The sequence below is a fragment of the Vipera berus genome (assembly GCF_964194415.1).
Source record: "Vipera berus genome assembly, chromosome: 5".
Classification (NCBI taxonomy): domain Eukaryota; kingdom Metazoa; phylum Chordata; class Lepidosauria; order Squamata; family Viperidae; genus Vipera; species Vipera berus.
The window spans coordinates 48150858-48177769 of NC_138207.1; the positions used below are offsets into that span (position 1 = coordinate 48150858).

The 26912-nt window shown below is 40.0% G+C and overlaps 1 protein-coding gene across 7 annotated transcripts in view; it reads right to left on the minus strand.

Moving 5' to 3' along the window:
- Positions 1-26912, minus strand: part of LZTS2 (leucine zipper tumor suppressor 2) — a gene marked incomplete at its 3' end in the record, with an annotated part of 61354 nt that overhangs the window by 19042 nt on the left and 15400 nt on the right. Inside the window, exons 1-4 of one of the 7 annotated variants that reach the window (XM_081329368.1) lie at positions 23031-23347; positions 15440-15526; positions 13830-13951; positions 12111-12180 (exon numbers count right to left, since the gene is read on the minus strand). The exons of 1 other annotated variant lie outside the window; for it this stretch is intronic. In XM_081329368.1, coding sequence (XP_081185494.1) covers positions 12111-12180; positions 13830-13873 — 114 coding nt within the window. In that variant the 5' untranslated portion in view covers positions 13874-13951; positions 15440-15526; positions 23031-23347. Of the gene's footprint in view, positions 1-7905; positions 8031-12110; positions 12181-13829; positions 13952-15425; positions 16159-23030; positions 23348-26912 lie in introns of those variants that run through there. 5 more of the 7 variants (XM_081329370.1, XM_081329367.1, XM_081329366.1 and 2 more) reach the window with 5 other exon arrangements.

Below are 26912 nucleotides of genomic sequence, written 5' to 3' on the forward strand. Positions count from 1 at the left end.
GGAGCACACTAGGATTAATGCACAGAAAGAGACAACTTTGGAACAATAGTCTCACTTTCTTCACACTCCAGGACTCAACAAGGCCACATCTCTGGGGAGAACCTCAAGCACCTGTTGAAAATCCACAGGATAAATTAGGTGTCTGGTAGAGATTATTCTAATTGCTCGTCCACCAAACTGATAAGGAACATGACTGAGATGTATAAAATTATGCATGGTGTGGACAGATTGGACCAGAAGAAGCTGTTTTCCCCTTCCCAGGATTCTACAATCAAAGGTCAACCAATGAAATTGAATTCTGTCAGACTCAGCACAGACAAAAGGAAATACTGTTTTACATCATGTGTAATTAAACTCTGAAATCCACTACCATAATATGTGGTGTTGGCTACCAGCTTGGCTGGCTTCCAAAAAAGTTTGGACCAATTAGTCACGGGAATGTCTATTAGCCTTGATGGTAGTGTGACTGCCTCTGAAGGCCATCTCCCCGTAGGCCGGTAGGCTTTTTGTGCCACTGTTGGAACAGACTGCTGGATCAGACGGGTCAGGGGTGTTTGATCCAGCAACACACAGTTTCTGCTCTTCTGTACCAACAGCCTTGTGATGAATTCAGGGCCATTCAGGCAGCAGAGTAGAAAGTATCCGCACTGTAGCGTAATATGTATCTACGGCCCAATTTCTAATGCAAGCACGCATAAGTCATGCGAGGAGCAGGACACCAGCTCATAGTTAAAGGGTCACACAAGATTATCACCCTGCCCCCAACTCCCCAAACTTGAATTTGCTTGGCTTAGAGCTAAAAATAAGAAAAGCAAATCTAGGACATTCCCACTCCTGCCAGCCACATTTCTATGATGCATGTTAAGTCTGCAAATTCATCTACTACTTTCTTTTTGGATAAATACAATGTGCAAATGTTTTCAAGAGAGAGAAATATGTTTTATATTTTTTGAATAAATGTCCCAAACCCAGTTTAACAGCTGAACTCATGAGCATTATTATCAATCTTCCAAATGTATTTGGGATGTGTGTGTGTGTGTGTCTATATATCTATATATCTATACACACACACACACACACACACACACATCTGATACTGCTCAATATAGAATAAAATGTGAGGATGATTTTTTAATTTGTTAACAGCAACAGCTTAAGCCTCCCTGCTCAGCACTATATAGTACAGGTTTACATATTTAATCTGACAACTCAAAACTATACAAAGCTATAATCCTTACTAGCCATAATAGAGTAACAAAATTAGCATTTATATAAAAGTTTAGAATTCTTCAAATGGTGCACAATTATTACTTCAGGAATGATGATGCAGCAAGTAGGGACCCTTACATAAGGAACTTGAGAAAGTAATGGCATGCCTGAAATTGCTATGGGGATCTGTGACAGGAAACATTTGAAACATTTGAACTCAGGACTTCCAAGTCAACAAGACAGACATATTTTACTACATATAAAGGACTCAAATGTCTATACACCAATGCACAGAGTATGAACAGTAAGTAGGGTAAACTAGAAATTCAGGTAAATGAGGGCTGGTATGATATTGTTGCCATTATGGAAACATGGTGGGACGAAACCCACAAATGAAACACACAGCTAGAAGGATTTAAATTATTTAAAAGAAACAGACTAAACAAAAGAGGAGGTGGAGTTGCTCTCTATATAAGAAATAACTTTATCTCTACGGAAATAGAGCACAACAATGATGAAAACTGTAAACTTGAATGCATTTGGGTCAATATAAAAGGGGGGGGGGAAATGACATTGCCACAGATGTATACTATAGGCCGCTCAACCAAATAGAGGAAATAGATGAACTTTTTGCCAGTCAGCTAACTAAGGCAGTGTTTTTCAACCACTGTTCCGCGGCACACTAGTGTGCCGCGAGATGTTGCCTGGTGTGCCGTGGGAAAAATTGAAAAGTAATTATAAAATACTTTCTTTGTGTTTATTTGATTCCTATTCAAGAGAATTACTTTATATATAGTCAATATAGGCACAGAGTTAAATTTTTTAACATTTTCTAATGGTGGAGTGCCTCGTGATTTTTTTCATGAAACAAGTGTGCCTTTGCCCAAAAAAGGTTGAAAAACACTGAACTAAGGTATGTAGGAAGCACATCACAATAGTAATGGGGGACTTGATATCAACTGGGAGACAAACTCTGCACCAAGTGGAAGATCAAACAGATTCCTGACAAACATAGCAGACAACTTTCTCTCCCAAAAAGTAGAGAAGGGAAATAGGGGATTAGCCATATTGGATTTAATTATCACTAACAGAGATGAAATGATAGAAAGTGTCGAAGCCACAGGAACCTTGGGGGGAAGTGATCATGCAATATTGGAATTCAACATTCTGGAAGCACAAGCAATAGAACACAGCCAAACTAGAGTCTTGGACTTTAAAACAGCTAATTTCAATAAACTTAGAGAGACCTTGGGAAGAATTCCATGGATGGGAATCCTAAAGGGGAAAACAACTCAAGAAGAAATTTTGAAAAGTGAGATAATAAAGGCCCAGTCTAGCACAATACCAACAAAGAAGAAAAATAACAGCTCTCAAAAGAAACCAGCATGGTTTCATAAAGAACTCTCTGATAAATTGAAAGATAAAAAGGACAAGTATAAGAAGTGGAAAGAGGGGCACATAAATAAGGCAGAATATCAGCAAATAGCCCGTGCCTGCAAAGATGAAGTGAGGAAAGCTAAGAATCAAAATGAACTAAGGCTTGCGACCAAAGTCAAAAATAACAAAAAAAGCTTCTTTCAACATATAAAAAAAAGAAAAAAGTTAAGGAAATGATTGGTCTGTTAGTGGGGGAAAGTGGCAAGGTGACAAGCAACAGGGAGAAAGCAGAACTATTTAACTCGTTTTTTGCATCTGTCTTTACACAAAGGGGAAAAACAGTCCAACCTACCAAAACCAGTGCCATAAAAAACAGAATAGAAACGCAAGTTAAGGTACGCAAGAAAACGGTAAGTGTCCATTTTCGTCCAGCCTAGATGAGTTCAAATCACCAGGACCAGATGGATTACACCCCAAGGTTCTCACGGAACTGGCAGACATGATCTCAGAACCACTGAACTATATTTTTCAAAGATCCTGGAGCACTGGGGAACTACCAGAGGACTGGAAGAGAGCTGATGTAGTTCCCATATTCAAAAAAAGGGGGGGAAAAGATCCAGGAAACTACAGACCTATCAGCCTGACCTCAATACCTGGGAAGATTCTGGAAAAGATAATCAGACAACAAATCAGCAAACACCTTGATGCAAACAAAGTCATCAGTAAAAGTCAACATGGGTTTGTCAAAAACAGATCATGCCAGACAAACCTTATTGCATTCTTTGACCAAGTAACAAAACTAGTGGACCAGAGGAATGCTGTAGATATAATTTACTTGGACTTCAGTAAGGCATTTGATAAAGTAGATCACAACCTACTACTTGATAAGATAGAAAAGTGTGGGTTAGATAGCATCAAAACCAGATGAATTCGTAGCTGGCTGACAGGCCGTACTCAGCGTGTGGTCCTCAATGCATCTACATGGAAGGAAGTGTGTAGTGGGGTGCCCCAGGGCTCTGTTCTGGGCCCAATGCTCTTCAACATCTTCATCAACGATTTGGATGAGGGAATAGATGGGGAACTCATCAAATTTGCAGACGACACCAAGCTGGCAAGAATAGCCAATACTCCAGAAGACAGGTTTAAAATACAGGAGGATCTGGACAGACTCGAACACTGGGCGCTCTCTAACAAAATGAAATTCAGTGGTGAAAAAAGTAAGGTTCTGCATTTAGGCAGGAAAAATCAAATCCACAGGTAGTGCACAGGTGGTACCTTGCTCAATAGTAACTGTGAGAGAGATCTCGGAGTCCTAGTGGACAATCACTTAAATATGAGCCAGCAGTGTGCTGCAGCTGCCAAAAAAGCCAACATAGTGGTAGGCTGCATTAACAGAGGGATAGAATCAAGATCACGTGAAGTACTAATACCACTTTACAATGACTTGGTAAGGCCACACCTGGAATACTGCATCCAGTTTTGGTCACCACGATGTAAAAAAGATGTTGAGACTCTAGAAAGAGTACAGAGAAGAGCAACAAAGATGATGGGGGACTGGAGGCTAAAACATATAGGGAACAGTTGCTGGAATTGGGTATGTGTAGTTTAACGAAGAGAAGAGTGAGGGGTGACATGATAGCAGTGTTCCAATATCTCAGGGGCTGCCACAAAGAAGAGGGAGTCAAGCTATTCTCCAAAACACCTGAAAGCAGGACAAGAAGCAACGGATGGAAACTAGTCAAGGAGAGAAGCAACCTAGAACTAAGGAGAAATTTCCTGACAGAACAATTAATCAGTGGAACAACCTGCCTCCAGAAGTGGTGAATGCTCCAACACTGGAAGTTTTTAAGAAGAGACTGGACAGCCATTTGCCTGAAATGGTATAGGGTTTCCTGCCTGAGCAGGAGATGACCTCCAAGGTCCCTTCCAACTTATTATTATTATTATTACATATTCTTGGACAAATGTCTGGACATCTAAAGAACAAATACCTGTACACAAGCAAACAAGTCAACCTACAATATCGGGTCAGCAATTACACTGGTTCATATTTAGAAATTTAAGAGACAGTGTTGTGTAATAATGAAGGTATTTCTCAAAGATAAAGGAGCTCCAGGTTCAAGTCCATCCTTAGTCACAGAAGCTCACTGGTCAACTTGGGGCTAGTCACACTCATTCCAATTTGCCTCACAGGGTTGTTGTGGCGAACATTGAAGGAGGAAATGCTATGCATAGTGCATTGAACTCCTGTACAAAGGCTAGGATATAAATTTAAAATCAAAAAATAAAAATGATTCCTTGGCATTGGAGCTACAGACACAGTTGCTGAGACACATGCAACACATAAAAGGTTATGATCCTAAAGAACAAATGAAAATCTGCCAGCTATCTGTGTCTTATAGGGAATCTAACAATCAGCAGCAGAAAGCAGAGATCTCCACATAAAAACTGCATGCTCCACTGGAAAATCAAGACAATGAAATTTCCTAGTACTTGAGTTACCACTTGCAGTTTTAGTACATGCATATTTCCAAGTCTCAATCCACATCATCCCCAGAAATCCAGTCTGGCTGTTACACATCAGTGCCCATACCCAGAGCACTTTTGTCATCATGTTTTGAAATCAAATATACCACCCACATGGCAAACAAAGGCTTAACAAAACCATCAAAAGAGCCTCATACTTCTGTTCTGAAGCATCGGCCTTCAACTCTGTGCTACTGGGTGAACAAGGCACTGCAGGGAAGAAGAGGAGGAGGGATCAAGGGGTTATACCCACCCTTCCCCCATCAGTTTCAGTTCAAAGCACAGAGAGCAGGAAGGCATCTGCTGAAGCCACCGTGCTCGTCCAGACGAAAACTGAGAAACAAAGAATATGATCAGGGCAGGCAGACCCTTAGTGAACTTCCACAATCCTCTCAGCTATGCTGGATGAGTCTGCCCAAGGAGAGTCTGTTTTATTCTTTGCATGCACGGATGAACCAACCATCAACGATTCCCTACATGCATGCTACCCTGGAGTAGTGCACAGACTTCACAGCTCTTCAGTACTTTTACCACTGTCTTCAACTGGTCAGCACATAGATTGGGAGATTTCTGATAGCACAGCTTTCCCCATTATCACCAATCCCTAACGGGGACCAACTGTGCCTGTGCCAAAATGTCTTAGCAATATCAGCAGCTTCTTTGGAGAACGAAGCAGGGATTCACAAACCTATTCCAAAAAGAAGGAAGTTGGCCATAGTAGCAGAACTCTACCAAGTAATTCTAAGCTTCAGGCAGGTCTTCAAAGAGCATTAAACTCTCAGAAAAACAATCAAGCACCCACTTCTTTGAGATAAAATGCCTGCTTATTGGGATGTCTCCACTCCAAGGGCTCCTTGCATTAGCAACTGAAAGGGATGAACAGAAATTGCATTTTCTCCTCAAAGATATTTTTACACACGCCCCCAAAATGGTGGGAAAATTTCCATCATGTGGAGCAAGACTACATTTTGATAAAGGGTAAAACAGTAAAATCCATTGTCTAGAAGTTGTTTGTTCTCACTCCTCCTAATTATTTCTCTCAGAGGGTACAGAAGGGCCCTTGTTACTTCTCTTCTAATGAGCAGGAAACAACAAACTAACACAATGTGTGTTTCTAGACAAGATGAAGGTATTCCTGCTCACTTATGTTATGTTGTTTACATGATACAAGTCATTATCTGTCAGTGTAATCTGAGCTGTCACATAGATAAAATGTGGAAGTGAACCCATGTGCACATCATGAGGTGTTTTTTTTAAGTGGAAAGATAACATATCCCACATTCTGGCAAATACCTTTCTGCCAGAACTAAACATAGCAAGAAGAATAGCATTAGATGTAGAACTCATGAATAAAAATGTGTACATGAAGGCTGGGACAATCAGTGCTACACACGTTCCAAAACAAATCATATAAACACATTAAATAACCCCAATTGCCTTCAGCCACAGCCTTTATTAGAGGTTTCTGTGAAGTTTTTAAAAGGCCTCCCAGTTTAGTTCATTAGAATCGGTGACTTCAGTCAGTCTACCCCAGTATCACTTTTGCACAGAAAACTTTCTCATTAACCTCTCCCATGTGTGTTTATCTACCGTAGGTACCTCTTTTGCCAAAAGCAACATACACCATTTATCCACCCTGCATTTCTTGTTCTCAGGTATTTTGCACAATCTCATATTGTAGTCTAACAAATCTGCTTGGGAACTTTATTCTACAGAATACTGGTATCAGAGACCCCTGGACAAGTCACTCCGGCTGTTAATACCATTCCAAAGGACCTTCAAGTGTCCCAATATCCTTCCAGGTACTGACTCTGACAGGCATGAAGCCCATCTCAGCCCACCCTAGTTCACAAAAGCCCAGGGCAGGGGAACTAGAGAGATGCTAGGAGAGCTTCCAGCCACAGGCTGCTGACAATCGTTAATTGTTGCTGTTGATACACATTCTGAGCACCAGCGAGGTGAGGGTTAGCGTGGGCCATGTTTTTCTAAGTGAATTTAAGGAGAGAGGCAGAGAAGTCCGGTAGGCCCCTTTCAAGAGGTTGTTTGGCAAAATGTTGCTGGGGGTCAGCAGAAGGGAAAGGGGCACCTTCTCCGACTCCCAGACGGGAAAGCACCTCCTCCGCCTTTTCACGACAAAGTAATAGAGCAGGGGTCTTCAAACTTGGCCCTTTTATGACTTGTGGACTTCAACTCCCAGAATTCCTCAGCCAGCTTTGCTGGCTGAGGAATTCTGGGAGTTGAAGTCCACAAGTCATAAAAGGGCCAAGTTTGAAGACCCCTGTAATAGAGGAAGCCGAAGGCAAAGCACCCGAAGACAAAAGATAAGTTATCCCTCTCTTTTCTTTTTCCACCAGGAAACCGGGTATGCGGACGGCGACGGGAGCTTCAGACCCCAGCAAGGTTCGCACCCGTCACCGAGGGCTTAGGAAGAGGGCAAAAATCGCGCAGAAACCCTGAGCGGGGGACAACGCGGTGAGCTGGGCGAACCGGGATAGGAGACGAACCCGGGATGCGAACCCGGCTCGGAACCCAGGAGAGACTACCACGCAAGAAGCGCCCCCAACAAAAGTCTCCAACTGCAACTCCAACTGCACCCCGGGCGAGTCTCGGCGCCCAGATCGCCCGAGCTATTTATTAAAGTGGGGGAGGGGGGGAGGGGAAGGAAGAGAAGGTCGGCGCGCGCTCTGCTTCCACTGAGCCTAAAACACGCTTCCCTCTCCCCGCTTTCCGAACGCGGGTCGCCCCCCCCCTGAGCGACCCCCCCTTCCCGCCCCCGGGCTCCCAGCCCCACACCTCGCCGGGCCGCCTCCATGGTGCCGGTCCGCAGCTCCGCCGCTCAGAACACAGTTCCAGCCGGATCAGTCCCGCCGCTTCTCGACAAGTTTGAACAGGCTCCTCCCTTCGCCCGCCCGGGACTCCTGGTGCCTGGATTTCCCCTCCCCTGAGCTGGCCCGGCCCCGCTTTCCTTCGCCTCCTCTTCCTCTTCCTCCCCGCTCCCTCCCTCTCTCCCGCCTTTCCCCCCCCCACAAGCAGGCAGCGAGCGCCGCGCCGCGAGAGCAACGCCGGGCGCCATTCGTGGGCTGACTCGAAGCCCGCTTTGTATCCAGACCTCACGAACGGGCGGCCTACTGAAAATGTACTGTCTTGGAAGCTCCCCTTGAGACTTAACAATATCCAACATACTGGCAGACAATATAAAAAAGATGTAAAAAAAGATGTCGAGACTCTAGAAAGAGTACAGAGAAGAGCAACAAAGATGATTGGGGGACTGGAGGCTAAAACATATAGGGAACGGTTGCTGGAATTGGGTATGTGTAGTTTAATGAAGAGAAGGGTGAGGGGTGACATGATAGCAGTGTTCCAATATCTCAGGGGCCGCCACAAAGAAGAGGGAGTCAAGCTATTCTCCAAAGCACCTGAAAGCAGGACAAGAAGCAATGGATGGAAACTAGTCAAGGAGAGAAGCAACCTAGAACTAAGGAGAAACTTCCTGACAGTTAGAACAACTAACCAGTGGAACAACCTGCCTCCAGAAGTGGTGAATGCTCCAACAATGGAAGTTTTTAAGAAGAGACTGGACAGCCATTTGTCTGAAATGGTATAGGGTTTCCTGCCTTAGCAGGGGGTTGGACTAGATGACCTCCAAGGTCCCTTCCAACTTATTATTATTATTATTAATATAGAAGCCCTGCACTCAAGCCCTGCATCTAATTTCTGCCTCTAATTTCACCAGCTCTTTCTTTGATACCGATTACCTGATCAAGTCCTACAGGTTCCTGGTGTCATGCTAGGATCCGGCACAACTATATCCTTGTCACTATTTTTTAATATTTCTGTCCGGCGAGAATATCCAGAATAGACCTTCAGCCAGCCTCGGCAAAGGCAGCTTCAAGTTTGTATTCAGAGATAACATGCATCAACATCCTGTTTTCTGCGTGATTACTAATCAATCTAAAGAATTATCTTTAGATCACCACCACCATAGCAAGGTTAGTTACAATGGCCCCAGATAGAAAAGTTGGACACAGTTCTGAAAATGTTGAAATATTTTTAATTACAGAATCTCTGTTAAGTTCTCCTTCACAGTCTCTGCCCTTCCCTGACCAACATTAAGTTTATTCTGACTGCAAACTTCTGGGAAAATCAGAACATTTTAAACAATCCATGTTGTTAAAAGCAGAGGAAATGAACTACCCTCAGAAAAAAAAATCATTAATTTCTCATGCATGCTGAAAAATACTTTTCAGAGTTAAACTTTTATCTGATTATTTTTTACATATAATAATAGTAGACAAACTTTTGTCGCAGGAAATTGAATTATTTTTGAAAAATTAAAATTATTTTCAATAGCTAAGTGATGCTGTGAGCACCATGATGATGAAACTGGAAGGGATGATGCTGTTTTCCCCGCTCTCCCATTGCAAGGTGATTTGTGTGTGTGTGTGTTTAAAAAATGTAAATAGTTACATTTAACCTATTGAAAACAAAAATTGTTTCATTTTTATTTAACAGTTTTCTGCTGAGTTTTAAGCTACAAATATTGAGTTACAGTAACAGTAAAGAACTTGCAATAAAATATATTGTAAAATGCCAGCTGTCTAGATTCTGCAAAGAACAGAATCTTGTCATAATCTTTAGTCTAACGTGCGAAAGCATCTGTTTATAGCTTCCCTCCAGTTTAATGATCTGTAAAGGAGAACTACAATATATTTGTGGAACATTCCCCAGGAACGATGTCTTAGTAATTTCAATTATGTGAGGCAGTTTGTGTTTATACATTTACAAAGCATATAGTGACATCCTCTATGGGACTACTAAGCTTGCACATTAAACATGCACAGAACACAGGACATAAGTGGAAACGTGGTTCAATCAACATACAGCCTGCTATATCTCTCAGCCTCATTTCTCCATAAATAAATGGAAATGCCAGCATCCAACTTCACAAGACTTTTACAGGAATGAATGAGTTCTAAGATAAGGACCCAGATTGTTGGGGGCAATTAAGCTGACTTTGTAATAATGCCGCTTGGGGTGTGTGTGAAAGCCCTAATAAGCAGGCATATACATAGAATGAAGGCTACTGCTAAGCTTGTAAGCCGCCCTGAGTCTTCAGAGAAGGGCGGGATATAAATGGAATTAAAATAAATAAATAAAAATACCAAATAGTAAAAATATTTTTAAAAACTTTCTATGTGCATGTCTTATTTTGGTTCAATAAATGTTTAAAAAGCTCACTGATTTTAAGAAGACCCCAAATTCTCTTCTCCTGCTTCAGTGTAAGAAGAGAAATCAGTCATGGTGCGCTTTAGTTTATCCTTGAAACTTAAAAATGTGGTTTTTGTGTGGGGAGAGGGAGGAAGAAAGCAGGAGGAGAAAGTTTTCAATAATTTTTATTATCACAAGAAACTCAGAAGAAACTGGTATTAAAAGTAAACATCTTCAGCTCACTTAGTTCAGGACATCATCTTCCACCTGATCATTCCATCTAAGTCATTGCTGTGTCCTGTCCTATCCAGCCACAAGCTCTCTGCAGCGTTTATATCTCTCTCTACCACAGGTAGTTTGTTCAAGTTGTGCCAGGCTTTTAGCAGGCAGGTTAGGAAGTCAGCTCATTGCTGTCTGATATTATTTACACAATTGCAATGGAGGAGTTGGCACAATTGGTTGTAGCAAAACATATGCAAGAAGCTACCTGCTGTCGTGTTGGCATTTGCAGACTATCCTGTCTGCAGATGGCGAATCTCCCATTCCTCAAGTTTTGTTGAATCCTTCTGTATACAGTACAGATCTTCTCCCGTTACCTTCACTCCAGAGAATCAGCTTTTAAAATTCTGACAGCTTTTTCCTTTTCAACCACAAGAGGGCAGCATTAAATTACATATTCTTGTAGATATGTGTGCTTGATTATACACACTTCCTAGTCAGTGTGATCACACAAGATTATTTAATTTGTTCCAAACTTTGGCATCTTAAGTCAAATAATATTCATATGTACGGTACATCTCTAATATTTTATCAATGACAACAGATGGCAGGTATCTTGTGGGTAAAGCGTTTTTCCCATTGACATTTTTGTTTAAGCATTCCTTTGACATACAAGGAGAAACAGACCTCTGAATGCACAGTATAAATGTTTTAAGTGAGACATAGACAAGGCTGGCTAATCTCAAAAAGTAAGTAGGATTGGATCTGGTTAATACTTAAGTGGGAGACTAAAGGGAAAAAAACAGGCTATAACCTAGACAGAGAAATTAAAAACCAATCTGGAAAAAGGCAATGGAAAAACACTCTTACATTGTTGCAAAGAAAATAGATACAGATATTCTTTGGATATCAAGTTCAACACAAAGTTATCAAGCCCTTGAAGGTATGAGCTGAATACTTAAATTTTAGTCAGTGTTTATAAAAAATGTTTGCTGACGGTACATTTTTCTTTAACCCCAATTTAAACAACTGCGCTAATATAGTTTTTCCTTGTTTATCATCTAAATCTTTTGTCACTTGGCTTAGCCTGGTTCACTTGAGTTGAAAATGGTTCCCTGTCATTTTTGATATCTATTTAAAATCTGGCAACTGTCAACACTTCCTTTGTTCCATTCCCTTGAGCTAAAATAACTATTTCCTCTTTCTATATAAGTCATTGATCCTCTATATATCTTTTGTCTTCTTGGAACTTGTTTCTAAAGCTTTTACAGTTTTTCAAGATTTTTTTTTTAATTGCAAGAAGTTGAAGCGTTTAAGAGGTTGGAAATCTTTGGTACCAAACGAAGCATGCAGCAATTCCTTGTTGCTATATCAAACATGATTTTAATTAATATGTAAAAGTGTGTCTCCCACGCTTCCCCACGTTTATGACTTCTGGATGTGCTGTATTACAGTTGTCATAATTTCCTGGCAGCATCACTGACTTGGCTGATTAGCATTCAGAGATTTGCCACCCAAAGCATCTTGGGGGGGGCATCATTCTAATATGGATGCTTTAGTTTAGGCGTTACCTTCTGTTCATCCACTACAGGCAGGCAAGAAGAGTCGACTGGCCTCCAATGATGTGAAAAGGGAAGCCTCCTGCAAATAAAAGAGAAGGAGTAAACCACACTTAAACACTCTAGATTAAGTTAGGCGTGTTAGAAGTGTTCTGGTTTTGCCTACAACACACGGTTTGTGATAGAAGGTTACACTATATTGTAATACTATTTTCGAAAATGGTATGAGAACAAGCAGATATCAGAAGATTTATCGGCAGCAAAATATTTTAAGAAGTGGCCTTTCAAATAATTTTGCCATTTTTCTGCCTTCCAGAAGTGTTGGATTATAGTTTCCAACATTCCCAATCCAAGTAGGTTGTTCTATATGCAACAATTTTTAATTGTTCTGAGCTTATTACCAACTGATTTCATCAAATGGAAAAATGGCAGAAAAGGGGGGAACAAAACCTTTTAAATTAAATGTAAATAAAGTGAAATTCTGTTTTTATCTTGTCTACATCACCTACTTTTTAGAATGCAGCCCTATCCCCTGTTGACTTGTCATTTGAAGGCATTACTAATTTTTGTGCCTCTGCCGTAAAATAATTTACACAACGTGTATGAAGATTCTCAGTCATCCAGGTCATGATTGTTCCAAAGGTGCTTTTTCAAGAGGCAACTGGACTTTCCTATTTTTCTTTGAAGATGTTTTGCTTTTCACCCAAGAAGCTTCTTCAGCTCTGACTGGATGGGGAGGAATGGAAGGATTTATATTCTTTATATTCTTGCATTCTTTTAGAGCAGGGGTGTCAAGTTGCCAGCCCACGGGCTGGATGCATCACGCCAAAACTGCACCCACCCCACTGCCGGCAATGGGGAAAAAGTCACAATAGGTCGCGACACGCCACATGACGTTGCGAGTTTGACACCTCTGTTTTAGAGAGTCATTGAGGCCATTTGGAGGTTTATCTGTGTCCTCAAGGTCACCTAGTGGTTCAAATGGGTGTGGAGCCTTCTTGGAACTGCTGAAAGGACTATGTCGTAGACCGGAGATAGATGATATTGTATCCCTCCCTCTCTATTGAGAGAGGGCTGTTCAATTCTGACATAGCTGACCTCTTGCAAACCAATGGTCCTCTTTATCCAAAATGTTAGACAGCAAAGTCCACATTTTGGACAGAGAGGACCGCTGGTTTGAAAGAGAGGTCAAAAAGGCCATCTATGTCAAAACTGAATGGCCCTCTCTTCAACAGAGGGGGAGGGATACGACATTACAAGAAAGTCCAGTTGTCTCTTGAAAAAGCACCCTTGGGACAATTTACAAAATGATTTGATGAAAACAATATTCCTGGTTCATCAACTTATGCTGAAAACATGAGGAAAAGGCTCACAGCTTTCACAGCTAAGTTGCTTGACTGCAAGCATGAAAAGACACTGAAAGAATTTGAAACCAATTGGCATGAACTGGGACTCAGTTTGTATCCTGTGACATCATAATAATCTATGCCTCCCTTTAGGGAGTCGGCATGTTCTCTCTTTTGCTTAAACCTGGAATCTGGGAAAGACGGTGCTGGTGATTAACGTTAAAGCCTAATCATGGTGCTGGTGATTAATGTTAAAGCCTAAGATCAGGTTACTTGAGTGAAGACCTTTTTCCAAGAACATCTGCCTGCCCCACACACTCTCACAGGGAGGACGTGCTCCAGGTTCCTTCTTTTAGACCTTGTCATCTTATGGCACTTAGGATACCTGTGTTCTCTGTGGATCTCCCTGCTCTCTGGAATTATCCCCATATACAACAGGCCCAAAGTCTTCTCATCTCTAGAAAAGCTCTGAAGACTTAGCTGTTTGTAATGGATTGTGAAAATAACCTGGAGAAACAGAAGGAAGAGGCCATCAGAAGGGAAGACAGGCTGCTCTTGTTCCTCAAGATTATTCTCACAGGCACTGGGGAGAGTTATGTGGGAGTGTCCCTTGTGGTTGTTCTATTGTGTGCTTGGTCGCCATTTTACATTTTGTATTTATATAGAGTTTGTTTGTGTGCTGTTAGATAATTTTGGGTTTTTTTTCTTTTGGATACCACCCCAAGTCACACTATCTAACTTGGGCAGCCTTATAAATCATGAAATCAATAAGAAATAAAATAAATACTTAGAAAATTTATCTTGATACCACAACAGTTGTAAGACATGAGTGGGCAAGGAAAGGACTCTGAGTTAAGGGGGATTCCCATTTGGCAGAGCTGCCTAAGCTGAGACTGAAAGTCACTGGAAAACCAACAGCTCTTTGGGTTTTCAATGTTTCTGAGTTCCCTGGAGCTGTTGCCCATCATCTACTCAAGAAAAATAGATGGTTTTAAGACTGGCTCACAGAGAAGGTAAGATATGTCCACAGCTCAGCCTTTTGATGGCTAATGGCTGTAATAAAATTGAAATCAAAACCTGTAGCTCCTGTAAAAAAGCAAGCCTGCCTGCCCATCCTGCTTCAGACTTTGGCATTTATGTCGACTTTTGATGTTTGCTGTTTATAAATAAGCCCAGCCCTCCAACCCCTTCTGTGTCTGGAGCAGTAGTGTGATTGGCCCAGCAGGGTGTCTGTAAATTCACTGAACAATCTTGCTCCAGGATAGTTATTTGGGCAGGTGGGGAAGAGAAAGTGAGAAATAAAGGTGAGGCATTCTTAAAAAGCAGAAACACCCCACAATGAATGTAAGTGGAATTCAAGAGGCAAGTGTTGTACTTGGGCCTCTCCAAATCTTGCTTAGTATCTCACATACTTACTCAGGAGGCAAAATTAATTGACAAGTTTCAGTCGGGTCAATTTCATAGGGCTGGTGAGAGCATCAAATATAAAATATTTTATACTCTGAAAAAGTCATAGGAATTATGAAGACCCCCCAAAGACTTTAGAACTTCTTAATTCAGATTCCATCTCCTCCGCTTTTTATTTCATTTCGGTATATTCAATTTAAATTTACTTACATTTTTTGTAGTGAAACTTAGAATAATCTGAAGGGCCAAGTCATTGTCTTTTAGTTTATGTGTATGTGTGTGAGATCTTTTTTAGCCTGAGGGCCAGTTTTATTTACACAACACACATTTTACCCCTTAATAGTATAGCTGGCTGAGGAATTCTGGGAGTTATAATCCACAAGTCTTAAAGTTGCCAGGTTTGGACATCCCTGCCTTAAAACATTCACACACACCTCAAAAAGCAATCAGGGCTGAACATTTTGGCCCAGCCACTATGGGGGCTCTGAGGGAAGCACACAAGCCCAGGAGCTGCCTACAATAGTTTAAAAGATTTTAAAGGAGTCTTTTATACAGCAAGTCACAAAAGAATCACCTTTGGACACATACCAAGCAGACAACTTTTTACTGGCCTGCAGTTCAGTGCAGCAGTGATATAATAACAGTTTTGCAGCATTCTGAGTTTTTGAAGTCATTCTGAAATATTTAAAACACCATATTTATTGGAACTTAGGCATCATCTAATGCAGGTCGAGACTGATCTTAAATAAAAATACTTTAGCTGACCACAAAAGAGTTCCTTATTATTTATAAATAGGATATTCCGCTTTCAGACAGCCCAATCTCATGCTCATGTAATCAGAAATTTCAAATTTCTAAAGCCCCAAATGTATGACAGACACCAAACAGCTGCTTAGTTTGCCAACAGAGGAAACTTTGAGCTGAAGTACTGCTGCCAGCTCATACATGTTTCTGCCTATTTCTAACAAATGTTCAACCTCAAGTCCACTTTTGAAAGTCTGCCTTAGAAGAATTTCTCTCCCTCACATTTCGATTAAACTTAAAAATGTGACTGCATGTTTTCCAACTTCTCTAACTCTTGCACCAACATACAAAATTTTGTATTTGTAAATTCAGCCTTTCTGGATCTCCAGCTGATGATGGAATACATTTTACAACATCTGGAATTGTGTTAATATTTTTATTGTTCCAGTTCTAATGAATTAATATATACTTCCACAATACTACGTTTCTCCTTACTATCCCCCAATAACCCTCCAGGGCCTTCATCTGCAGTTCCAAAAGAAGGCAGGAAAAAAAAATCCAGGTTATAATCCTGTTCATTCATTTAAGAGAAAAATGAGCACAACCAAAGCCAAATTCAGTATTAACTAGTTAAATTACGAAGAAATAACATCTCTGTCTTACTAGGTTTTAATCATAATTAATCTATAATTATGGATTTCTATAAAGGCATTATATTTGCAGTGTTATTTTTTTATGTATTCATTAGAAAAGATAATAAAAATAAAACCAAAACATGGTCTCCAACATAGAATATGTCTTTTGTATAGAAGCCATGTGCTTATTTCTTCTGTGCAATTAATGTTACCTTTAATATGGATTAAAATCACATTATCCCAATACAAATGTTAAATTAACCAGCTTCTACTTTCCTGGAGCCCCTCAGGAGCCCCCCCAAAATGTTGATGTTACAGTGGCTGTTTTCTGTTGTTGTTTTTTAATAGTAATCTTATTAAAAATTGCAATTGCAAAGATAAAAACTAATACAGATCAAAAAGAAGAGAAAGAAAGTGCATGAGAAAAAAACAGAAAAAAAGAAAAAAAATAAGAAAATATTGATAGGTCTGAAACATTTTGGATCCCTTGACCTATAAAACAAAAATTGAACTGTTCAACCACAACTATACAAGATACATTTGGAAAAAACAGGATGAAGCATTTGAAGAAAACACTTGCCAGCTATTAAGCACGGGGGTGGTTCTACTATGCTTTAAGGTTGTGTGGCAGCCAGTGGCACAGGAAATATTGTGTGGGTGGGAAAAAAGAAAGGGTTCAAATAAATACCAACATATCCTATGTTCCAGTCACTGAAGAAATGGAAGCTGAAATTGGAACTATGTAATCAACGGAGGGAGGGAGGGAGGGAGGGAGGGAGGGAGGAAGGAAGGAAGGAAGGAAGGAAGGAAGGAAGGAAGGAAGGAAGGAAGGAAGGAAGGAAGGAAGGAAGGAAGGAAGGAAGGAATAGAAGACGGAAGGAAGGACCTACTAAATGCCCATTACATGCACAGTAAAAAGGAGCATCCAGTCATGCCTTGTCGTTTTGAAGCCAGTGACAATAGTTGTGAATGCCCCTACTTGAACAAAGATCTCAAAGATGCAGTGCACACAAAGGGTTACAAGAATATTTCTAAGCTAGAATAGTTCTGCAAGGAAGTGTAAGGAAAAGATTCCAAAAGCAAGATTAGGAGGACTCTAGGAAATGCTTGAAAGCTGTTACTTCTGTCGAAGGAAGTGTTCAAGGATGTCCAGGCTTTGTATCTGCTATATTTTTCTTCTTATTTTGATTCTTAAATAACTGTATTTTTGTAAGTAGATCAAAACAGTCTTATTCTAGCATATGTTCACTCTTAGTTTGCTTTTGGTTTTATCATTATGATTATTTTTTTTATTTTCATAACAATAATTTATTTTTATATAGTTTGGCTTTTTATGTTTGCTTTGTTGTACATACTACCTGAATCTGCTACCAATGGGACAGGCTACAAATGTTAAATAAACAAATCAACAAATAAAGCATACAAATAATAAAAATGTATTAAAATTTGTAGAGAGATTTTTCTTTATGCCCTGTACAGATTATATCAGCTTCTATTCACTTTGAAATTCATTAAGTATACAAGTTTGATCAAGGTGCCTAAACTCTGGCAAAGAACTATACTGTATGTGTGAAAATGTGAATGCTGTAGAATCCTTTATTTAAGGTTCTTACCCGGGAAGTTACCCGGTCTACTATAGAGAGCATCCTCTCGTACGGTATTGTGGTTTGGTATGCTGGTCTGACAGCCACGGACAGGAAAGTATTACACAGGGTAGTGAGAACAGCACAAGACATTGTGGGCTGTTTCCTGACACCACTGGATGACCAGGGCTCGTTGCCTTGGAAGAGTGAGGAAGATTCTCAGGGATGACTCACACCCTGGACGGTATCTCTTTACTCTCCTACTATCCGGTAGGAGATATAGGAATATAGCCAGCCGTACCAACAGGCTGAAAAATAGCTTTTATCTGTGGGCTGTTAGGCTTTTAAATGGGACATAATCTCTGTGAACTTATGCAGAATTGACTTGGGAGGCCGGTGTGTGGTGTAGTGGGTTCACATGGTGTGGTAGGATGGAGGGTTTGTTGTCACTGTCTGTTCGGGGGAGAGAGCACGGGGGGGGGGAGGCTCAGCTAATCTCAATGTACACATGTTGTACTTTGACAATAAAGGTTTATTATTTTCATTATTAGCATAATGTGCTGTCTTCCTGCTGTTGCTACATTCTCCAGTTTAATTCATTTCTTACTAAAGTGACTTTATCACATGGATAAATATATTTCCTCCACTGATGTTCTCTTTATGATCGTAATACTAGGTTTTTGGACACTCCTCTTAAATTTTCATTCCAGACTGCTGCTTCTGTGGAATCCACTTTGAAGTCCCCTGGGCAAGTAATGGCAGATTCCACTTTATGTAAAGATCATAATGATCAGGATACACAATATTGCAGAATGACATGCAAGATGATGATCCTCAAAAGAAGCCCAATTCTTTTTTTCAAAGCTACTAATGGAAGCTGCCTAAATTCTTAAAAAATAATAAGCAAAGATAGCACCTCTCAGTTTCACATTGTTTCAATTCTCCAAGTTAAAAAAAAGTCAAATAAATCTACAACTGCTTTCTTTCCTTCTCATTCCCCTGATATACTGGGATAAGCTCAAGAATTCTCATGTAACATCTAGAAGGCAAAAAAATTGAGGAAGGATGATTTACCTGATTTTTAGGCAAGGCTCAGAAGAGCATTTTCCTGTGTGGTATGGGTCATATGTGACTTTCGACCACAATTGAGCTCAAAATTTCTGGGTTGTAACTCTGAACAGTCACTAAATGAACTGTTGTAAACTGAGGACTACCTGTAATCTGAGAATACTTCAGGATAGTGGTTCTCAACCTTTCGCCCGCAGATCTCCAGAGTGCTGCGATGTCATCACAGGGAGTCTGCAAAAGCTTGAAGTAAGGTTATGATTTAAATCTTGAGTTAGGTCTTGGGGGGTGGGGGTCTGTGGGCATGGTCCGTGGCCACAAAAGGTATTAAAGGGGGTCCGTGGTGAAGAAAAGGCTGAGAACCACAGCTTTAGGGGGGAAAGCTGAAAATCCTTCTTGTTCAGGAAACACAAAGTGTATGCATTTCAGAATGAAAGGAAAAAAGGAAATATGAAGTTCTTTCCTCTTGACAGTCCTCCTTTAAATATAAAGTTAAAGGCAACATACAGTTTACACAATATCAGCTTCTCTGACTGCATGATTTCAATGCCAAATGTTAGGCAATTATATGAGGTTCCCACTGAAGTTTATGGCTGGATAGCATGGGTTATTTTAGCATCTGTTTTGATTTTAGCATTTCAGTACCTTATAAACATACTCTACTTTTTCTACTTCTACTTCTCTACTCTACTTTATCCTATTAATCTTTTAAAACTCTGGTTATGTTCTATTAAGTTTAATCAGATAGATCTTAACAATGTTCTGTTATGATATTGTGCTGCTTGCTATTGCCCTTATATTCCACACTTGTTATTAGTCAGGAAAATATCTATTTTAAAATTCCAAACCAGCTCAACACTGACTAGCGGGGCTGGTATTTACCCCCTTTGATTTTTAAGTTGTGGCATTTACTTTGATGGTAAAGCGAGAGGTGCATTAGACTTTTTTTGGGGGGGAAGAGGGGTGAATGGTTAACACTGTCTTCAGCCAGGCCTTTGCAGGCTGAATGGTTTGCCTGCATCAGATAGTGAAGAGTTAAGTTTTCTCAGGCTTTAGCCACATGACTGGCACATGATAGATTCCATCCTGTCATATGAAGCTTGAAATGTTCTGAGTGGGGTGTTCTGCATCTGGAGTTTATTTATACTGCTGAATTCTTTTTTTTTTTTTGAGTGAAGGACAGTGCTGAATAGACAAAGGGCCGAAGCTAATTGCTTAGGCAGGACTTAGTAGGAATGGTGTCCTGACAAAAACTTGCAGAAGTTCTCCATAGCCAAGGAAATCCCAAGAACAGCCCCTGAATCCATCTTCGTAAAGAGTTATTTTCATAGTAGATAAAAGGAAAAGATGATTTTAATCCTCAAAACTGACTGCTTCTTTGATTAATACTTCAGATGTATTGTCCTCTCTGCCCACAATTTCATTTCTGTCTTGCAGTGCTTTTCCTAGTGTCATTGTGCCAAATACAGGTAATCCTTGGCTTACATCCATTCATTTAGTGACCATTGAAAATTACAACAACATTGAAAAAGTCACTAATGACCATTTTTCACACTTAAATCCTGGTCACATGATCAAAATTCAGACACTTGGCAACTGGCATGTATTTTTGACAGTTGAAGGGTCCTGGAGTTATAGGATCACCTTTGGCGATCTTCTGACAAGCAAAATCAATAGGGAAGCCAGATTCACTTTACAACTATGTTACTAACTTAACAACTGCAGTGATTCACATAAGAACTGTAGCAAGGAAGGTCGTAAAATGGGGAAAACTCACCTAATAAATGTTTCATTTAACAACCGAAATTTTAGGCTCAACTGTGGTTGTAAGTTGAGAACTGCCTTTATCTCTGCATTGCAAAGCTTCGTAACTTGCCTGTGCATGCTGAAATATTTTAATACCATATTGAAATTGGCGCGTATAGCTAAAAATCCAAAGCAATTTCCAAGAGAGTTTATATATCCAACTAAAGTTCAACTGAAATTTATTTATTTTATTTATTTATTTTTATTTTTATTACATTTATATCCCGCCCTTCTCCGAAGACTCAGGGCGGCTTACAAGCTTAGCAGTAGCCTTCATTCTATGTATATGCCTGCTTGTTAGGGCTTTCACACACACCCCAAGCGGCATTATTACAAAGTCAGCTTAATTGCCCCCAACAATCTGGGTCCTCATTTTACCTACCTCGGAAGGATGGAAGGCTGAGTCAACCTTGAGCCTGGTGGGATGCGAACCTGCACTAATTGCAGGCAGCTGGTGTTACTTAAGGAGGCATTAGCCCACTGCTCCACCAATGTATGTCCCATTCCCCAAATTAGAAAGGAATAGCTGCAGGTTAATAGTTTCCCAGCCAGGCGCCTCTCAGGTTAGTTGGGCTACATTGTAATATGGTCTGGAAGATGATGGGAGAGATTTTAGGGAACTCGTATTAGGGAAGAAATTAGACGAGCGAAAGCTAAGGTAAACCATGGTATGGTGCAGCTCTTCACATGGCTGCTGGGATTTAGGCCATGCTAAATCAAAATCTCTTGAAAAAGAAAATGATTTTTAAAAATAAAAATAAAAATGCTGCAATTGCCGTGTTTCCCTGGAAATAAGACCCAACCAGAAAATAAGCCCTAGCATGATTTTTCAGGACGTTCATAATATAAGCCTCACCCCAAAAATAAGCCCCAATTAAGATCGCCAGCCAGATGGACGCATTTAGTATCATATTTCCCTGAATATAAGCCCTAACTGGAAAATAAGCCTTAATAAGTCTTTTGGAGCAAAAAATAATATAAGACCCGGTCTTATTTTGGGGGAAACACGGTATGTACAAAAGTCACAGTCCCCACACAGTCACATAGCCATGACTGTGGCCACCTTCAGGAGTTGATTCAAATCTAAACCCTTTTGTTGGGCAATCTCTGCAAACTGAAGTTTTAGGTTACAGCCCCTTCATTAAATAAACTGCAACAAAGCAAGTGGAACAAAATTCAAGCTACTTTCACAGTACAAAAATATGGGGGAGGCTTGGAATTATAGACAGCAGAGCTTCTGTTGGGACATGCTCAGAGTCCATGGAAGGGCAGGATTGTTTCCATGAAAAGGAACGCATGATACAGCCAGCTTCTCTACAAGAGTTTCTTTCCAGAGCACTGGAGTACTCCTCTGCCTTTCTGTTCCTATTTCTTTCTTTTTAAATCTGCTGACGATGAAAAATAAAGTCAATTGCTTTAACAAGTGTCCTCTATAGATGGATGGTGGAAATGTTCATCCAGCATTTCAAAATCAAAACTATTCAAAACTAACTAAATTGTGTCATATCATAGCCAAGATCAAATTGCATTTACAAAACCTGTAGTTAAAAAAATATGGAGCATAAAGTCAGATGAATAACTAAAACAGGACAAGAAAAGTGAATCTGGCTATGGTGTAATTATATTCTTTTCTAATTTTCCATTCTTTTTTAAACAATCATAAGCCTTCTTAGTTTTGTATTAATTTGCATACTGTAGGTTTTTTAGTGGATTTTGTTTTTTACCAGAAGAGGATCTTGTAGTGTTTGAGAGTGATTTACAGTAAAACAGACAAGACTCAAGTGTGCTGAATCATTTGTGTAAGTTCCCAGAACAAACACATCCATAGTGCAAACCAGTTCAAATACTGGTGGCCACTGGGGGGGGGAGGAGCCAATGAGTTGTTATTTCCTGTGAGCCATACAATAATGGGGAAATCCAAATCTAACCAAAGTGCATACCAAGCAACAATTCAAAACCGTTTTATTTAAGTGAGAAAAATAAGATCGGTAATCGTTAAACAAGTTGGAGACAAAGCCTTACCAATCTATTGCTGATCATCCAGTCCTGAATAAAATATTTCAAACTAGGTTTAGCCCATTCCAACTAAACACAATGCTTGCAGGCTCCTGTCTCATGGCTGCCCGGTTGCAGACTCTGACTTCAAGTTCAACCACAGCTTACTGCTGTGGTTTCTTCCTCCCAAGTATCAACACTCATGTCCCAATGACAAGGAAACACCCCCCCCCCAATGCAAAACAACAGAAATGGTAGGAAGGCCGTGTTCAGCAGGCCTCCCACATGTGCACCAGTTGGGCCTGTTCTGGAGAAAATTCAGCCTGCAAGGAAAGCACGCCCTTCTCTCACCGCATCCATCTGAAGATCACCAAGTGTCTGGTAATATCATCTCAGTGTAGGAATGACGTTGATGCCCTTTGTGAGCACAGCCAGCAGCCATTTCCCCTGAGGAGAGTTTGGAGCAGAGGAAGGGTCTGTAGACTTGTTGCTTCCAGGAAGGCGCATTCTTCTGCTTCAAGTTCTGAGCGGGGAATTTCTTAAATAAAACAGAGATGCGGAAACAAGTTCTTTTGGCAGGCAAAGATACTGCCAGATGGAGTGGGAGGAGATGGAACATTTCTGCACAGCCCTTTGCCAGTCAGCCAGCAAGATTTAGAACCTTAGATCTCAATATCTGTACGAGCAAGTGCTAAACATCAAAGGCAGCTCCTTATGTTACCTGATACTTAGTGTAATATTTTGTTTCCCTCAAAGTGGACATTCCCTCAAAGAAGAGATGCCCCCTGACTCCTAAAAGTCTGAGTCAATAAGAAAGGCAACCTTCACTCCCCTAGCAAAATAATAACAAGGCGTGCTCACCAGTTGGTATGCACAACATGTAAAGATTAGTTGAGAGGTCTCATGGTTATCTCTTAACTGCAATGCTCCTCACTCTCCTGACTCAAAAGAAATTTCAGGGCAACTCCTTGGAATCCATTCTGTGTGTGAAGATGATACTGGAGACCTGAGATATTTCTGTTAGAAATATACAGCTGGGCAAATGAGAAACAAACAAGTGCCACTAAAATTCAAAGCAGCAGCAATCCAGCACTCCAAGACCCTAAAATTTGGATTCTGCCAGCCAGAATAGCTATAGTAACCACCCCAATTTCATACCTCATCATCCACCTAGCACTTTTCTCATCAAATTCCTATAGTAGCATACAAATACTAGGCAAAGATCCTGCTAAGTTGACTTCTCTAGTTTGGCTCAGAATAACAAGCAGCTTAACTGCCCAGTGGTCATAGATTAAAAAAGAAAGATATTACAGTAGATGCTACCTCCATGAAGACCATCTACTCTAGAAAACCTTCCACATAAATCTCCTATGTGAAGTGGTGAATAGTGGCTATTCAACAGTGAAGAAAATACATTTTCTACATTCTCAGAAGCATCAACTAAGTTCATTATATTATCACATTTGCCAAAGCTCAGCATGGAATGATTCTTGGGTTAAATCTTCACTGTGATTTGCCAAATTTTCCAAGGACATGGTTTTATATCATTGTTTATCCCAATCTGGTGTCCTCCAGATGTATAAAGCCTTAATATGCAAAGGCCAGGTTGGCTAGTAGTTCTGGGAACTGAAGTCCAATACATCTGGATGCTATCAGATTGAGGAATGCTACTTATGTTTAACTAAATCTAAAAGCCTTGGAATCTGAACTCAAAGCTTCATAGACTTGCCAGCTGAAAATTGAGAAAAATGTTCTTTACTGCCTTATTACAACCATTGTAGAATTGTTAGCATCTCATCCTCTTCTATACCACCAAGTTAGATGTCAAAGAGCTTAAATCAGACTAGCATTGATGATGTTACCTAGTTAGGGTAATGAAACATCTGTAAGAAAACAAGCAAGCTCAGAGAGCACCAAGGACCCCTCAACTTCTTAAACTTCTGCATATACATTTCTTATACAGGAACATTTTTATACTGCACTGATAGAGGCTTCCAAAGGTCCCTTAAGATGACATTCTAATTTTTTCTATTCTATTTTTATGTAACATGACATGGCATATCATCAATGAAAATAGCATTAAGTAACAGGAGTCAGCTTCCCTGCACACAGGAACTTACAATCTAAAATTCAACAGGACCTCAAACAAAGGAACAGGAGAAACATGGAAGCAGTAAGAAACAGGGAAAATAGAAGGTGATGCCAGACGAATGGCTTCTACTGTTATCAATTAAAGGGCATTCTACAGCTATTTCATCTTTTTCTCCTTTGTAGACTTTTAGAGGAATGACAAGGGATTAAAACAGCAATACGAGAAGTTACAAATGAAAAACAATGTCATCAGGAGCCTTTTATATGTTTACAAATGAAGGACAACAATGGGGTTCTTGGCGCTCTGTCAGCATGGTTCTTTGCTTGCAGACATTTTATTACCTAACTAGGTAACATGTCCTACAACCATGTTTGGACTGTTGATAAGCTTTTTTTTCCCTTTCTTTGAGTTCTCTATACTTTATACTAAAAGTTGTATAAATACAATTCCTCTTCCAGCAACATCGAAGGGAATCCCTATCATGTCTGTTGTTGATTTCAACATCCTGGATGCTTTTAATACTTGGAAAGTTCTTCATTTTTTCTCGCAGCATAAAGCCTTGCAAAGTATGCCTGGCTTACTGTTAATAGTTCCACCTAGCAGGGGGAAAGAATACTCCTTGGAAATAAGGCCTGTCTTCTGAAGAGACAGCCCACTGGGCCTGGTTTCCATTTTTTAGACCAACGCTTTGGTAGATAGATATTCCTAAAAGCATACACACGCACGCACACACACACAAAAGCATTTTTCTCATTTATAGACCATCTAGTTAAGCCTTTGCTTTGCCATATTGAATTTTGAGACTGAGGAATTTGTGTTTTGTTTTTATGAAGTTTTAAATAAATGATCATCTACCTGCCAGCTGAGCTAATAAAACCCAGACATAGGTTTTACATCTCAGATGTTAAGCCAGAGAATCATAACAATTCTAGGTGGGGGCTGTTTATCTCTTTAAGGATTATGCAACATATGGAAATATATGATTGTCTTGAAGGTAGCAAACATGGGAGGAAACCAATTATGACCAGAAAGGCTCATCCCAAAGCATGTAAAAAATGTTGCTTACTTTCCATTGAGCTCATGCTCATAAATAAATATACCAAGAGACAATCCATATCACCAATGTATATATACTCTCTGAAGCTAAGATCCTGATTTCACCAAATTGGGTTTAACACTTAAAATGAGCAACTGAATAACATAACCCAAGAAGTGATCAAAATATAAACTGAGAGTATACATGGTGAAATACTTAAGAAAAACAAAAGGCAAAGAGAATGTTGTTTCTCTGAAATGGAGTTGTCAAATTTTAACTGGAAGCAACAAAAACTTTAGCAAGGCTACATGAATACTGAACTCTTAAGGGTACAAACATACATATACTGTATGTACATACCAAGTCTTAATTACTTGATCTTTGTAAGGAAAGTCAGGCTAGTTCATCTATTCATAAAGTAATAATCTTCTCTACTTCCGTTTCCTGATCTAACCATACACTACCATTTGAATGAAGTCATACAATTGTCTATGTAATTCTTAATTTAGTGTGAGAGTCTCAAAATAAACAAGCAGCAACCATTCTCACATCTGCACACACAATCCACAGCCTCTTTCACTTCATTATTCCATCAAGCATCATTTTTCATTCTTCTTCTTATAAAATTCCACATCCATACTTTTTCATAGAAGATGCAAAATTACTCTCTTTGGAGTTATTCTATTTTTTTCCATTTTTCCCCCCTACTTTTTTTTTTCTCCATGCCCATCCATATTTCTTCTTTACCTCTGCAAAGATCTTTCTCCCACTGCAGGATGTTTGAACAATTGTCCCTCTGGCATTTACTTTGCTATTTCTGAATGCAGCATTTTGCAATAATTGAAATATCTATGGGAATTTCAGGCAGTCCCAAGCAGAGTATATTTTATAATCTATTTCTCAAAAAAAAAATGAGGAACAGGGACCAAGTCAATCCCATTCTTTCCTACAAATGAGAAAACTCCAGAGACAAGGATGTTTTATTATATAAACATGACAGAAGAATATGTATTTGAACTCATAACCAGGCAAAATGAACACCCCATCCCAAGGAAATAGATAATTGCCTGTCCTCAGTACATTACAGAAACTGTAAGTAGCTAAG